General features: G+C 32.1%; 2 protein-coding genes across 7 annotated transcripts in view; one reads left to right on the top strand and one right to left on the bottom strand.

Annotated features, from left to right (window-relative positions):
* The window catches only part of LOC134712676 (uncharacterized), a 17,707-nt gene extending 10,355 nt beyond the window's left edge, over positions 1-7,352 (bottom strand). For both annotated transcript variants that reach the window (XM_063574434.1, XM_063574436.1), the window contains exons 1-3: positions 7,072-7,352; positions 3,809-4,014; positions 2,384-2,580 (exon numbers count right to left, since the gene is read on the bottom strand). In XM_063574434.1, the coding sequence (XP_063430504.1) occupies positions 2,384-2,580; positions 3,809-4,014; positions 7,072-7,198 (530 nt within the window). In that variant the 5' untranslated portion in view covers positions 7,199-7,352. The remainder of the gene's footprint in view (positions 1-2,383; positions 2,581-3,808; positions 4,015-7,071) is intronic.
* The window catches only part of LOC134712677 (patatin-like phospholipase domain-containing protein 4), a 22,348-nt gene extending 4,629 nt beyond the window's left edge, over positions 1-17,719 (top strand). For 2 of the 5 annotated variants that reach the window (XM_063574441.1, XM_063574437.1), the window contains exons 2-4: positions 13,298-13,484; positions 15,070-15,300; positions 17,200-17,719. In XM_063574441.1, the coding sequence (XP_063430511.1) occupies positions 13,314-13,484; positions 15,070-15,300; positions 17,200-17,547 (750 nt within the window). In that variant the 5' untranslated portion in view covers positions 13,298-13,313 and the 3' untranslated portion in view covers positions 17,548-17,719. Of the gene's footprint in view, positions 1-9,424; positions 9,602-9,625; positions 9,792-13,297; positions 13,485-15,069; positions 15,301-17,199 lie in introns of those variants that run through there. The other 3 variants (XM_063574438.1, XM_063574440.1, XM_063574439.1) reach the window with 3 other exon arrangements.

Here is a 17,719-nt window from a genome sequence, read left to right as displayed (position 1 = left end):
GAAAAGCCCTAATAACAAGTGCGAGTGATATAATACTGAAGAATAAATCATCAACACCTAACCTCCACCCTATGTTTAAAGACCTAAGTAGGTATTCGTGAAATGACAAATAATCTATCATTAAATTTTCTAAATCAAACATCGTGTGACTTTAGAGAAGTATCTTAACAATAAATAACACTACAATTATAAATATAGACAAATAATTTGACATCAAATATCAATACAAGCACGAGTATTGGAAGCTATAGATTGGAGGCAAACAACAATATAACATATATCTATCTATCTTGAAATAAATGCTTACAGTAGATTACATCCTGATTGTTATAAAATATGGTACTATTGATATCATCAAAATTGTACCAAAATGTATAAAAGAGTAGTTATATGTGTAATCTTAAAAAGCATTCAGGGCATAAAAAGTTATTAACTAAACAGAAACAAACAAAGATCTGCCACAAAAATTTCCGCTGGTTGATCTCAACTACAATAGGCTATATAGGTATGGATTAAAATATGGTCACTTTGGTGAAATAGTTTTTTTTCTGTTTTCAATAGAACTTAACACATTTTCAATTATGAAGGAGTTTCCCTTTCAAATATTTTTCTATAATTAACACATCGATGACCTACAGAAGTCTTTTAGGAAGAAGTGTGTAGTTTTTTGTAAGTTTTGTTCTATGTGTTTTGGGATAGTTTATATATATTTTTTACAAAATAACTAAAGAAATTTAAAAATCATGCATCCATTATCCATTTGACATTTAATATAAATGTGAATAATATATATATATGTATGCATAAAATAACCATGCTTCATTTATACAGGGCCAATAAATAATACGTTATCATGCATAATTCGTGCAATAAGCTTACACCAAAATATTGTCTGTCTGACAGAAATCCTTAGCATGCTCAACGTCGTTTTGTAACGTCAAATGTATTCTGTGACGCCACCGCTAAAGCTATACCTTTACATTTGCATGTGCATTATGTGCGCTCTATACTCCTTGTACAATGAATTATTTTACTTACAAGTTATCTGAAAATCATATAGATTATATTAAATGCAATAGTTTGTATTTACAACCCATCAACTTAGTTGTCAAACTATATATGCGTGATATTTGATAGTTAATCATGATATGTAAAAGCTAATTTCTAAAAGAAAATCGTCTACGTCAAAGCACTGTTGAACTTTAGACGTGATAACCATTGCCAATCTAAGTCGGGACAAACCATTGTTTAACTTTCAACTGGAAACTTTCGATGTGTTAACCATTGCCAATCTAAGTCAAGAAAAATCACCGTTAAACTTCCGATGTGTTAACCATTGCCAATCTAAGTCAAGACAAACCACCGTTTAACTTTCGATGTGTTAACCATTGCCAATCTAAGTCAAGACAAATCACCGTTAAACTTTCGACGTGATAACCATTGCCAATCTAAGTCGGGACAAACCATTGTTTAACTTTCAACTGGAAACTTTCGATGTGTTGTTAACCATTGCCAATCTAAGTCAAGAAAAATCACCGTTAAACTTTCGATGTGTTAACCATTGCCAATCTAAGTCAAGACAAATCACCGTTTAACTTTCGATGTGTTAACCATTGCCAATCTAAGTCAAGACAAATCACCGTTAAACTTTCGACGTGATAACCATTGCCAATCTAAGTCGGGACAAACCATTGTTTAACTTTCAACTGGAAACTTTCGATGTGTTAACCATTGCCAATCTAAGTCAAGACAAATCACCGTTAAACTTTTGACGTGATAACCATTGCCAATCTAAGTCAAGACAAATCACCGTTAAACTTTCGACGTGATAACCATTGCCAATCTAAGTCAAGACAAATCACCGTGACACTTTCGACGTGATAACATTGCCAATCTAAGTCAAGCCAAATCACCGTTAAACTTTCGACGTGCTAACCATTGCCAATCAAAGTCAGGACAAATAAACTCACAAAATTACTGATCTCCGAAGAAAATTCAAATCGGAAAGTCCCTAATCAAATGGTTAAATCAAATGATAAAAGAACATCAAACGAATGGAAAACAACTGTCATATTTCCTGACTTGGTACAGGTATTTTCAAATGTAGAAGAATCTGCGTCTTAATCCTTATCCAAAGTAAATCGCTCACTGTAAATATGTACCTACTGTTAAAGAACTTAACCTAATACATTACTTGCTATAGTTTTAATCATATTAATTGGACCATACACACATAAATGCGAACCAAAAGGAGGGTTATCGACAGCAATACAATACCACTAGATCCTGAACCATTATCTTAGACGTTGTTTTTTTTTTTTTTTTTTTTTTTTTATCGCAAACACAAATCCAAGGAATCATTTAAAACGTATATTTGACTCACGTTGTTCTTGTTGGTCTCCCGAGTATCGGCATAGGTTCGGTAGAGGAAAGAATCGGAAGATCTGTTGCTGATAAATACTGATGTGGTGTAGTTTGTCTATAGTAAAGGGATCCGCCTCGTTTTGGTGTATTGGGAATTCTACCAGATGGCGTTGGAGTAACTGCTCTTGATCCCGTATAATTAGATTCATTGTCATGCTACAAGTGAAATATAAAGATGATGAAAAAGAGGTTATTTTCCATTGAAATATTTACTGCTGAGTAATAAGATAAAGCAAGTTGACTTGTTTTGCCCTTTATGTAACCCTCTTTGGATCTTGACTGAATGTCTGAATCTATTTCGAATACGAGAGAGACCATACCAATTTTATAAAGATAGCACACCATGTTCAGTTGGAAACGCAATCAAATGTGATTTCCTTTACAAAAGACGTATGTTAAAAAGGGTAAAGCGGCATAAAGCAATCAAATAATTAAAAATGAAGTAATTTCACTGCTTGCAAACAGTATCGGTATTCAGAAACATAAACTTAGGTAATAATTAATTTATCAAAGTTTGACTCGTAACAAGAACAGACATTTATTTAACATAATCCATGATTGTCAGAATGAAAATCGATGCATAAGTTCGAACAAACTTAATAACTTTACACATGCTGTTCTGAAACTTTCGCCTACTTTTACCTATATAACGGACAACGTTCAATGTCGGAATGCTTGGACAAAGGGCAATCGAAAGGCTGTTGTGGGTCATAAAGTTAAATTGTAAATATATGAAGTCTGATATATTGACTTGTTTTATTTGTTTTATATTGATGTATGTTGAATGATTTATCAAAAGCAAGTGTCGAGTACGTTATGAAGTTATTTGCCTTAGTTTAAATCTTTTGTAGTTGTATTGACGATAGTCAGTTCAATATTAGTATCTATAGGTTATAAGAGATGTTTAAAACAATGTCAATCATATTTTTAAATCAAAGTCACAATAGGTTCCAAGTATGTATATAGTGGGTAAAGTATTCTTACCAGCTGTGATCTAAATGTTTTACGAGAATGTAAACAAATAAGAAGTGTCAAATATAACTGTTGTCGTGTATAAAGCGACAGATAGCTACTCTTGCTGCTATGTATTTATACACCATTGGCTTTCAACTGTTTTTGTTTTGAGGGTTTCTGATTAATGTAAATTCCAAAATTCGCTTTTGACGCACGAAATTGATTCAGCGATATTAATATTTTTCAAACTCGCACAGGCCTTGTGGTCATGAAAATTAAGAGTAGTACATGGTTTATGTAAGTTTCAGGAAAATCAGTGACCATGCGTTCCGTGTCCCCTTTATAAAATGGTTGGTCATTACAGAGAATTGCTCTTAACATATTCATACTCTCATTTCAACCAAACGTTGAACCAATACATTGAACTTACCTTACAAGGACTAAGTAGTCTGTTTATATACAAAGGATTTTCACCACCGTGGCTGACTTCTCTGTTTGCCTCAGCTACCCATCCTGGAGAACCATATCTCTCAATAAAATCTTCGTCTGTCTGTCGCTCGACAGAATCTTTGATCTGCTGATGATGTTGGTCGTCTTTATTAAATGAGTAGGGACTGAGTGGGTGTTTTTTGCTGCCTAGAAAAAATATTTAATATGTTTGTAGATAAAATAAAAAATAGTCCTTCCACCGTATAATTTCTGCTAAAGACAAAGCAGTGTCACTACGTGATTTTGTTACTGTATTAGTATTATATAAATTAATTATACAACCAACGCAAATACCTTGATATCTACTTATTATTAATGCAGTTTTAATGTTTGAAGATCATTAGAAAAGAGTACGCTTTCATTTCTAAGGTATACTACAATCGGTTAACGCTAGATACGTAGGCATTTTAATTTCACTCAAATGTCACGAAGAAACGTATTCTTGTGGAATAGATTTTCAATTTGCTTTTTTACAACGACTAAAAGATTACCATATATCAACATAGTAAGTGATTTCCATCGAATTTTGACAAGCAATGTCATTATAAATCGAATTTTGACAAGCACTGTCATTATGTTCGATCGCATATTCTATTTAAAATGCAAATTATTTATTATTACATAATACGTAGATATATTTTGACCGAATGAATAGGATGGAGTGTATAAGCTTTACAATCGTGTAGTTTTTTCAAGTCTGTTCTTTGTTCTTGGGTAACACCTTAATACAAAACGATGTTGAGTATCTAACACAACAATTCGTTACGAGGGCAAACAAAAAACTTAAAAATAATTTGTTAATCAAACGAAGTTTTTCAGTATTTGAAAATTTATCAAAAACACATATATTTTATATCTGGGTGTGCCCGGACTATTACACTAACATTATTATATTTGTCCTAGTTTATATCATGTTGAAGAGCAATATTTCAAATCATGTGTAATAAAAATGCATATTTTTATTTTAGTCCAATGAGTATATAATACTTAAATATATACAAGGAGGTTAATCTGCAATATGACCTTCAAAATAATTAATAAAAACAAGGAGCATAAGTTCTGCTTTACTACAAGAATTAAAGGTGTAATTTCCGTTTTACTTAAAAATTGAATGCATCGTTTTGATTGTTTATTTCTTATTTTTGTGTGTGTGTCTGGGGGAGGGGGGCTTTAAAGCTTTGACCGAGGCCCTTGATGTTTGAAGCTTTCCGCCCATTTTAATATGATAGGAAGTGGACATGGTCAACGCTATTATAACAATAACAAATAAGCAATATTTGCAATTTATTATCAGTGTTATAACACTCAAAAAATATTAATCACTATGTTATCAGAGGTGGTTTGAAAATATTAATTTAAATTACAGAAATTTGTTATCGGTTCTAGTCAAATACAGGAACAAGTCTTGCATTGTAAACCCGTGTAAATGAAGTTATTATATTAGATCTATAATCTTGATTTTGTCTGGCTTCTAATCTGTCATTAAACGTTAATCTCTCATTAATCCAGGGGACTGACATCATCTTAATAAGGATCAGTAAGCTGTGAAATAGTGTTGTATGTAAATTACAATATTAAATTCTTACGTATCTGGAAATCTGACGGTGTAAATTAAACTGGAATATTGAAGGACAATCGTTAATATTATTATTAATTTCAAAAGCCACTGAATAAAGACTCAACACGATTTATCTCTAGAATTTCTGGCACACAAACAAAAAGCGGATATATTTAGAATTGATTGTAGTAGTTCCTAAACTGAAGGTTTTCAAATCATCATATGGATAGCTTGAGTATAAAATAAATGGCTATCCAGCTGAAAGAAATATCTGTTTGACTGTGAAGTGCACGAATTAGCGTTAGAGTTATGTATTTATACGAAGTTAGTTTACTTGTTGGAAAATGACGCCCTCTATCCACATTAAAAAAAGTGAAAGATAATACTATTCATTTTCCGCCAACTTCCCTCAGAAAAATTTGTAGATCTTTATATCCTTGTACTTTAACTATTTTGAACTTTCCAGCCAACAATTGTTAATTAATTACAAGTGAAGTGAAATTGCCTTACTTTATGATGCCTACTTCCTGAATTCGACTCAATTACGGAGTTTTTATTGATATAGGGTTCCTTACTAAAAGTATTATTACAACGAAGCTATTAAACAAAGCGATCATAGTGGTAAAGTAGAAGTCATATATTCGCTTTTTTATACTGTTGTGGAATATCTATGTTACGGATGACCTCTGATATGTTAACATTATCGTAGCCACATTCGCATCCACGCTTCTTCGATTGTGACATCCACAAAGGCGAATTATTATCGAGTTTGTACTTGCCATGAGTAAAACAACATAATTTTTCTATGGAAAGGTATAAAACATTCACATTAAATTAAAAAAAGGTTAAACCCAAAATTAAGAGTATGAACAAGAATATATATCCCAATTTCTTGAACTCGCTGTAGTATATTCTCGAATAGTTAATAATTAGGAATCAAAGCTAATAACAACCAATAAAAAATAGCGTATCGATAAGACTAAAGTGTCAATCATTACACATCCAACATCCATTAGATTTAATGTAAAGCCGAATTTAACAGTCAGAGAAAAAACATGACCATGTGCAATGCTAAAATACAGATTGAAGAAATGTGAATGTGCATAAACGTATGCAAATATATGTAACAATACTTAACACGATTTTAGATTTTATTTCAAATTCATGTTTCTGTTATTGTTCAGTAATAAAGTAAAATGCTAATAGCAGTATTCCTTTTTATGGTTATATAAGTAATGGTATATATATTAGGAGATGTGGTATGATTGCAAATGAGACAACTGTATCAACCAGAAGTCAAATGAAATTTATGCAAGCAACTATCTGTCTATAATTAGTCAATACGATCAAACAAGTATAATAAAATTCAAAATACCACAAAATGATTTTTTTAGAATAAATTTGTGTCCCGACAAACGTGATATATCTTAGTAAACTATCACACAGAGATAAGCAAAATCTATAATAACAACACCCCTATTATCATATGTTCAATTATTTATACAACTCTGCAGTTGCATAAAAATATTTAACTTGTATTTTATTTGTATTTTTACAATTATTTACAATGATACCGTGATTCTGTTTTACTCAATCAATACTTGACACAAACGTAGATATGTTCTTGCACTTAAAAATATCCTTACCTCTTAGACCTCCATGAGGTCGTCTGCCATTAGAAAGAACCTCATTCACATTGTCTGAAAAATTCAGGTCTAACAATTTTAAACGAGGTCTTTTTCCATTTTGCGATCGAGGGCTCTTGTTTGTCATAACTTATCATACATCCCTCCAAAAATGATTTTCAGAAATTTAATTTAAATATTCCAACTGCACATATCAAACAGTTAAATTAAATCAATGATATCCGCCATTTTGTTACACCTGGTTGTCAGGGGAAATAGATTTTAAGGTCACAAGGTAAACTTTAAGTTAGACATTTAAATTACATAGAATAAATATTGATACATTAAAATTTACATAATAAAGAATTATATTGATGTTCAATTGATTGAATTACTAAAGTTAATCTGTCACACGGTAGAATGTGACTAGGTTATCCAATAACCGATATCATACATAAATAGTATATCCAACAGTAAGCTCGTCCAAATTATAGAACCTTACAGGACAAAGTTTGTGTGATACATTACACAAATAGTATATCCAACAGTAAGCTCGTCCAAATTATAGCACCTGAGATGACCCCCAGTTTTTGGTGGGGCTCGTGTTGCTTAGTCTTTAGTTTTCTATGTTGTGTCTTCTATACTATTATTTGTCTGTTTGTCTTCAAAGTTTATTTTTATCCATGGCGTTGTCCGGTTTTTTTTTTCAATCTATGAGTTTGACTGTCCCTCTGCTATCTTTCGTCCCTCTTTTATAGGACAAAGTTTGTGTGCTGCATCGAGGTCTTCTTCTTTTACGTCTACCATATAGTGACCACCTTCAACAAATTGAAAATTATGTCAAAGGAGAAAACTTACAACATGGCATAAACTGATGTATTATATATACAAATTAAAAATAGAGGACAAATGAAAAATGTTATGTATAATAAGTTTGAGGTAATAGTTGAGTTAATAACTTAATGTTGAGGCTTTGAAATTGAAGTTCTGAAAGAGAAGTACTGATGTGCAATTTATAATGTTCACTTATCAGGTAGTTTGGTCCAGTCAGTTATAATAGTTATTGGTAAAAATGGAATCTTTTCTGTGCAGTGTTTTGCAGGATGGAACTTGGAAGCTGTTTGAATTTAAATGTCTTGTTTTTCTTTTTTGTGAGTTATTTTTTTTTTAGGTATTGCAACCTTTTTGTGTTCTATTTTGTAAAGCTTTAACGATCTTGAATCTTTTCTTCTGTCAGAGAGGCTGTGCCATTCAAGATGCTGTAACATGTTACCAACGCTTTATGTGTTTCTGTATTTGATGGTAACAAAACGCGCAGCCCACCTTTCATATTTTTCATGCTTTGTATGTCTTCTTGGAAGTATGGATCACAATAAGAGCAAGCCTATTCTATTGGTGATCTTAATATGAACTTATATGCTTGCTCTTTAATAGCTGTTGAGTTTATATTCAAGTTCCTCTTTAGAAAGCCTATGGTGCTATAAGCTTTCTTACATATGCTGCTAGTGTGTATTCCCTATTTAAGGTTTGAGCTAATGGTAACCCTAGAAATTTTTCTGTTGTAACATGTTCTAAAGAGTGATTATGTACAGGATGTTTCGTCTAGGCTTTAGCAGAGCATGCCTTCAGGGCGGCTCTGAATCCTTCGACTGTGTCTGCTGCTGTCGCTGATGTTGGCAGTTGATTCCAGTCCCTGGTGGTCCTTGGAAAGAAGGATTGTCCGAAAGCGTCTGTTGTGGCCCTTTCTTGGTAGAATTGGGTTTTTAATACCTCTGGTCTGGCTATTGTTTGGGGTCCGATATTGTGGTGCCGATCCGTATATCGATTAGATCGTGTTGTATTTAATTTGAACAGCATGTATTTTAGCCTATTTTGTTTCCTGCCGGTCTTCAAGGCTTGTACTTTTTTCCCTCTTTAAATATCAGACTTACAGTGACTTTTCATATCTCATATCTAACAGTCTGTAAGTTAATATTGTCGCAATATCTGATGACAGTTCTTCAAGTTAGTACCCTTTATGTTATATTGCTTCTATCTGGGTATTACATCTGTGGACAAAGCAAAATATTTTGTCAATGTCTGTGTAGATCTGTATAGTGAGACCAGAGAACTATAAAGTTCTATGATATAATTATATAATTGTCATGATTATATGCTCTGGTGATGCTATGATAAATCCTTGTTTGTTTTTTGTTTTTTTCTTAACTATTTATTTAATAATAAATTTGTTAGAATTTAGGGCTTAACTATCGCACAACAAGAAAAATCTAATTGTTTGTTTCATCTGAAACTGCTAAACTCAGGTGTAATGTTCAGTATAAATTAATACTAATCTTACAGCCTACAAGTCTTCGGGATTAGCCAGTCACGTGATTGTATCACCAAGCACTTAAAAAATACCAACACATAACATTAACAACATTTTAAAAACATCTCAAAAGACAATAGCAGATCGAAACCAAAGACATAGAAAGGACAATTTTTGAATGGGACAATGAATTTAGATTTTAAATCACACAATGGAAGAAACAGATGATAAATTTTTTGAAAGGTAACACACCCACCCACATCATAAAAAAATCCGGAACAAATCACATAACTTCTCCGCATCCGACATCCAGGGGAAATAACTCAAATTTCCCGAAACACAACAAATATTATTTTCCAAAAGGTAAACATCTGTTTTTCTGTAGCCCTATCCATAAAACACACACAATGTTAGTGTAACTAAAGAATAAAAGGTAAATTATGTGTGTTCATACCTACCTGTTACCTGTTACCTGTTACCTGTTACCTAGTCTTTATCTTCCTCCTCTAGCAGGAGCTTCGCTTCTATAGCGTACCTTACAAATATCGGTTAAAAGCTCATTAACGTTTACGCCGACTCTATGAAGCTTAAATTTATTTTTACCTGATCTTGATCTTCGCTAGCAACGGGATGCGATCCACCCCCTCCTCAATTAGACAATCATGGCATTTGTACAAATAATCTGTTTCTTCAGTTTCATAAGATATAATTTAAAGCACTAAGAGGAGAATCAGTAACACATTTTTACCCTAGTGTGCAAATTTACATGTACAGCTTATCGCTATTCCCGGCTTAGACCGAAAATCTGTCTCTTGTGTCCGTGTGGACAAAAAAATAAAATAAATAAATAGCCAAATGATGAAAAGGAAATCTGAAATGATGAATGTTCCCACACAAGAGACAGATCCTTAGGTCTATTCACGGCTGACCTGAGAAATTATGTACCTCAAGCTCTCAAACTATTGACGTCACACAACAATCGCTTTTCCGTTCCACATGTATCGTGTCAAATATTTTGTACTGTAACATCAATATTTTATGGGAACCTGTGTGTTGTCCAGTAATGGCAGACAAATAGCATGAATAGTTATAACTTATTAGGTGTATTAATGACAAAATTAATGTTACCGTACGCTATTTTACAATTACTATTAGTATAATAGTCCCAGCTGTATATATATGAAAGTGAGTCAATAAGTCACAAATCATGAGGTCAAATTAAGTAATATGTACAAAGGTTCAACAATACACCTTATCCCTATTTGTCTGACATTACTTGTACTGGCCATCACACAGGTTCTCGTAAAATGTTGACGTCATAATACAAAATATCTTGATGTCACAATGGAAAAGTTATTGTTGTGTGACATCAATTTTTCAAGCAAGGTAGATTCTCTGGAACAGATAGAGACAGTTTATTACTAATCTATATAAAAAACAAGAAATGAAAATAACTTATGAACCACATTAACAAACGACCTGAAAAAATAATGTCACGCCACAACATAGAAAGATACACTATAAAAATCAATTGAAATGACAACTAAATCAAAGGACATGTTAAGAATTAAATGTAAGAGTAAACATACATGAACAAATAAATGTTATCTAGGACACAATGTAAATACAAAATAGATTTAAATTGGGGAAGGGGGAGGTGAGATATAAAACAATATCAGAAAGTCAACTGTAATGAATGTACACACATTTTTGTTGTTAAATATTTTTGCATTTAAATATTAATCTGCACATGTATGATTGGGTACACCATGGCATTCTACTAGATTGTTTTGCATGATATAGACCAAAGTTTTACAACATGTATCTATATACATGTACATGACATAAGTTGAAGTGTGCTTTCTAACTCTTTCTTTATTTGCATATAACTCAAATGCAGATTTATGATAAAAATAAATAAATCGTAGCATGCTACTTGATTATTCTGACAAATTATAATTATAAATTATAATTTTCAAGGGGATCCGTAACTCTAATCCTTATGCATGTTATCATGGTTATGTGATATAAATTCCTTGGTATTTATCACTCATGTGTAGCTCAATTAAACATGTTTACATTTTCTATGTTAAACAGTAACTATTAAAACAAATGAATGTATTCTTTGTGTGGCTGTGAATTCCTGGGTATTTATCACTTTTGTGTATTATTTGATTTATTTCACTTGACTGAGCAAGTTTAACTCATTTGCTCATCATAAACAAGTCCATCTATGAATACATATGTAGGTCTTTTGATGACACTGATAGGTGATTAAAAATCACTAGTAATTATAAGGGTTATCAGCCTTATCAGGTGTAACACCACTAATTCGGGCCCTGCCAGAAAGCACAAACCAGAAAGTAGTACATATTTAACGCAAAATAGTTCCTACGCATGAGTGTAACTTTCAAATTATGTAAGGTATTTAGGTATTTTTGGCATCAAATGAAAGCTGAAGGTCTGGTGATCATTGTAGAACACTTTTGGACTTTTAATTTGAAATATTTAAAAAACTGCAGCAAATTTTAAAAAGAGGGTACATTTGGTCTGTTTGTCAGATCTGAAGTACCTGTTTTGGTACATCCGAAGTTCCGGGAACCAGTTCTTTCTTATATGCCATGTAAGGTATGTTGATTTTTTCAGTAGAAGACACCATAAAGTGTTACTTTGACATGCAATAATTGCCACTTTATTTGAACTTAAAATAAAAGAGGTGTGCCTGGGTGAAATGGAGGAATTTAACATAGAAAGTAATTATATATAATGGGACCATGAATTAGTGGTGTACGTCCTATTACAGAGAATCATCAGAAATCCAATGTTTAGAAGCTGTACCTATTCCAATGAAAACAAGTCAAATTTGATGTTAGTAATCATGCTCAGTCATCTTTTTTTGGTTAACAATTTTGTTTCAGGGAAATTTCAGCTCTTAAATTGGCATACTAAGGTAGTTTAGCCTTTTATGGTCATACAACATGCATGCAGTTAAGACTTGACTCCAAGTTCATATTTTAACATTATTTGTGATTGAAATCAATAAAACATGTATATTATGACTTGTGTATGTTACAAAAAGGCTCTTGATCAAATAATCCTATGATTTTTTAAGTTTTATTGTTTTTCTTATGGTAGCCTTTTACAATCTAGGCAAATGGTATATATACTCATATAAGAATTCCAAAATCTTACTGTACATGCAACTATGAACCAGTTTAGCAAGTTATCTAGCTGAGGGATATATAAATTGCTCTTAATAATCTATGTTTAACCACATAAGTATGGTTTATCCAAAAAAAGTGCTCTTTTCCAATTTGAAGAAAAAAGGGGGAACAATATTATAATTTGGGCCCGGCCAGAAAGCACATACCAGAAAGTAGTACATAGTTAACGCAAAATAGTTCCTATGCATGAGTGTAACTTTCAAAATATGTAAGGTATTTAGGTATTTTTGGCATCAAATGAAAGCTGAAGGACTGATGATCATTGTAGAACACTTTTGGACTTTTAATTTGAAATATTTAAAAAACTGCAGCAAATTTTAAAAAGAGGGTTCATTTGGTCTGTTTGTCAGATCTGAAGTAATGTACCTGTTTTGGTACATCCGAAGTTCCGGGAATCAGTTCTTTCTTATATGCCATGTAAGGTATGTTGATTTTTTCAGTAGAAGACACCATAAAGTGTTACTTTGACATGCAATGATTGCCACTTTATTTGAACTTAAAATGAAAGAGGTGTGCCTGGTTGAAATGGAGGAATTTAACATAGAAAGTAATTATATATAATGGGACCATGAATTAGTGGTGTACTTCCATCACACACATCTTTGAATAGACTGTCCTTATGCAAATTAAAATGTATGATGAAATAACATTGGTAATACATTGTATCTCCATTATCATTGATTATTCATGCATGTATGTTTTCTATGTTTAACAGTAACTATGAAGACGAGATGAATCTATCTTTATGTGGATGTGGATTCCTGGGTATTTATCACTTGGGAGTAGCTGCATGTCTGAAGCAGCATGGTGCATCATTTCTATCAAGCATACAGAAGGTGGCAGGTGCTAGTGCTGGGGCATTAGTTGCTTCTGTCCTGGTTATTGATGATAGTAAAATAGAGGTACATGTATGTTAGATGCCAGTACATTTTAAGACGGAGTTTCTTCAGGCTGTAATAGTAGTAAATCATTAATTTTTTAATAATTTGTTAAGTTATATTTAATTCTAATATGACATGCTTCTTTCGCTTTGTAAACAACACTGTGTGAAAACTCTCGATATATCTATACTTAGCGCAGACTCAGAGATATACATAATAATGGATGTTACAATATACCTCCCACGTAAATCCACATGTATTTGAACCTACGGTACATTGCAAACGCTTTGCCAAATTTATTGTATTACTAATTTTAATTAAACAAAAAACATTACAGAACTTTTATTCTTATTCAGATGCATACTAAAAAGAATTAATGTATTGCAACTAGTTTTGTTTATTTCCTAAATATAGTAACACTGTATATTTTGTGCAATGTCAATTTCATCATGGAACACTTTCTCTACAATGAGGGGTTCATTAAGGGATGCAAATAAGCTTGATATTTATGTTACGATTTAAAAAAATATCAATATACTAATTTAAGTTGCAGTATAAAAACAATATTTAGTCAATATCACGAAAATAAAAACTTTTTTGTAACCAACGAAGTTCGTATAATATTGTATTAAAATGGAATCCTGAGGTTTTCTATTCTATTGCCTTTGATTCAGCGAGTCAACATGGCAGCTCCTTCTTTACGAAATGTCAATTTTGGATTTGACGGTAGCTTACGAGAAAACATGTAAATTAAAAATCGAAAATATAGGGTTTGAGAATTAAACATATTTTTTCTAGCGTTTATTTACGAAATAATTAATGCAAGTTAAAGATGTATGAGAATATTTGAGCTTTATCTAACAAGGAGTAATAAAGAACAGCTCCACACACGGCATACCAACCCTCGCTTCAGTATTTAAATTAACTTATTTGTCCTATTAGAATCGAAATAATTCATGGAAGCCATAGATTTGTTGTAAATTTACACATGGCCTGGGCCGTGATATTTGTTAATTTTATCCCTTGCTAACGCTCAGGATAAAATTCGAATATCACGGCCCAGGCCATGTGTAAATTTCCAACAAATCTATGGCTTCCATGAATTATTTCTTAAATATATAGCTATTTATACTAAAATTATTTTGCTGTTAGTTGCCATTAATTTGTGAGGAAATTATTTTATGAATGCAATTAAGGGTCAAATCTTGTACTTTCTAAAAAAAATAAAAAATAAGAGGCACTTGAATTCTAAGGAGCTATTGTAATAAATGCAAAAAATGTATTAGTTCAAATATTTTTATATTTCTTTGAATAGACTATTTTCACATAACCAACTTTTCAGTTCAAAGTATGTTATCATGAAAATGTGCTCCATGACTTTGATATTGTTGTTAATATATATATTTCATTGTGTTTCTGTTTCATGGGTGTGCATACATATTTGCTTAAATCCATATACTATAAACGCTAACTGAATCACTACTACATTTATACTCATTCCAAGCGAATTATTTTAACCAATGATTGAATCAAATATGAATTTCATTTTGATTTTTCATTCATATTTCAGAGGTATTTTTTGAAATGTTTATTTGACTAATTGCAGGAATGTAAAACCTTTACCTATGGATTAGCAAAGGAAGTAAAGTCAAAACCACTAGGAGCTTTGACACCTGGTTATAATTTATTGGACTCTATTAAAACGTTTTTAAATACAATGTTACCTGAAGATGCACATCAAAAAGCTTCAGGGAAGTTATACATATCATTAACCAATACAAGAACCAGGAAAAATGTTCTCATCCATCAGTATCCATCAAGGGAATATCTTATAAAGGTAAGTTATACATATCATTAACCAATACAAGAACCAGGAAAAATGTTCTTATCCATCAGTATCCTTCAAGGGAACATCTTATAAAGGTAAGTTATACATAGAGCTCTGGGGAATTTATACATATCACTAACCAATACAAGAACCAGGAAAAATGTTCTTATCCATCAGTATCCATCAAGGGAACATCTTATAAAGGTAAGTTATACATAAAGCTCTGGGGAATTTATACATATCACTAACCAATACAAGAACCATTTTTAACCGGATTTTTGTGACAAAAATGTCGGTTATTGATTTGGGGATGCTCGGCGGGCGGGTGGGTGGGCCATTTTAACCGGATTTTTGTGACAAAAATGTCGGTTATTGATTTGGGGCTGCTTGGCGGGCGGCAATCAAATGTTGTCCGTGCATTAACTCATGAACCGTTCAACCAAAGCTTTTAAAATTTTAATATGTTGTTACTTACAACTAAATGAAGGTCAAGTTCAATAATGGCGATTTTGACTTTTACCGTGCAGGAGTTATGGTTCTTGAAAGATTAAAAAATGGTGTTTCCAGTAGTGTCCGTGCATTTACGCATGAACCGTTCTACCAAAGCTTCCCAAATTTTAATATGTTGTTACCGATGACAAAATAGAGGTCAAGTTCAATAATGATGATTTGGACTTTTACCGTTCAGGAGTTATGGTTCTTGAAAGATTGTAAAATGGCGTTTCCAGTCATGTCCGTGCATTTACGCATGAACTGTTCTACCAAAGCTTCACAAATTTTGATATATTGTTACTGATGACTTAATGGAGGTCAAGTTCAATAATGACGATTTTGACCTTTACCGTTCAGGAGTTATGGTTCTTGAAAGATCATAAAATGGTGTTTCCATTCACTTTGTGGCATTTACTCACAAACCATTCAATCTAAGCTTTTCAAATTTTAATATGTTGATACTGATTTGATATTGACTATTTTCACTTTCAACAATCATCAGTTATGGTTCTTGTGATATTGCCATGACACAAATAAATGCTAATTAATCCGGTTTGCTGTCATTGTGACAGCCTCTTGTTAATTGCTTGCTTCCAAGAAGCAATTCCCTGAATTATTTTCTCGTAAAAATCTGGTGATCACAATACACAATGATATGTCATTGAATTAAACTATTATCTGATTGTACACATTATACACAATGCTTCTTTGTTGATTGTTTACCATAAGATGACAATCGATAAACTACAGCTTTAAATCACAACAATTAAGAAGCTGCCATATTTTCACTTCATAACAGACAGAGAGAAAAAACATTGACGATTATAAGATATTTCAGCGTAAGAAATGGTAAAATCGTGCACAGGAGACTAAGTTTATGGTATAAACATACATTGGTTCAAAAATTGGATAAACATTATTTTTCACCAGTCACTTGTTTCATACGACTTAAGAATGTCTTAATTTTTTAAATTTCTATTTTTGAATGGCCTTTTGATCAACATAATAAGATATAAATTTAAACAGTTTTGTTTATCTGTTTTATTTAACAACCATTTGTTATTGGTTAAATTTGTGTATTTTGTATTTTAAGTAGTGACATAATCATGACATGTGCATTTTGTTCAAATTGACCTCATTATGATTCTGTTAACAGAAACAGCTTTTAGTTTCATCCAATTGCTACTTGGATGAAGAGTTGTCTCATTGGCACTCATACCACATCTTCTTATATCTATATACTATTTTGTCACAATCTCTGGTTGTATTTGCCAAGTTACTTAAAAAAAAGTTCAAATACACTGATTAACCTGTAAAGTGCAGCTGCAAACAAGTTGACCATTAGCTTGAACAGTGAAATAAAAACCGAACATACTTTTGAAGGCATGATTATATTTATTTGTTTGTTTATTTCAGTGCTTACTTGCCAGTAGCCATATACCTGTCTATGCCAGTAGACTTCCAGTCAAAATAGACGGACAGAAATACATGGATGGAGGTATGACAGACAATATGGTGGTGTTTGAAAATGAAAGAACAATTCAAGTGTCCCCTTTTTGTGGTCGACAAGACATATCACCGAATGATAAACTTGGTAAAGAATGGTACGTCAGTGTTAACAATCAGGGATTCCAAGTGAACAAGAACAATCTCATACGCTTCAGTCATGCTATGATTCCACCATCAAATAAAGTATTAGTGCAATATTATAATCAAGGATTTAAAGATGCTAAAATATTTTTAATTAAAGAAAAGATTCTTTAGTGAATGAAAGTTTAAATTTAAATTTTATTTTTTAAGAATTTCAGCAAATGCCTATATTGGTCATGAAATCCATTTAAGTTTGCACATTAACATGTATACTGTGGATTCCTTTATTTTTCGTGGAATACAATTTTTCGTGGAATGAATTCGCAGTACATGATACATGATTGTA

Source organism: Mytilus trossulus, chromosome 3 (genome assembly GCF_036588685.1).
Source record: "Mytilus trossulus isolate FHL-02 chromosome 3, PNRI_Mtr1.1.1.hap1, whole genome shotgun sequence".
Lineage (NCBI taxonomy): Eukaryota > Metazoa > Mollusca > Bivalvia > Mytilida > Mytilidae > Mytilus > Mytilus trossulus.
Note: the sequence above shows the minus strand (reverse complement) of the source record. Positions and strands in the feature narration are given on the sequence as shown.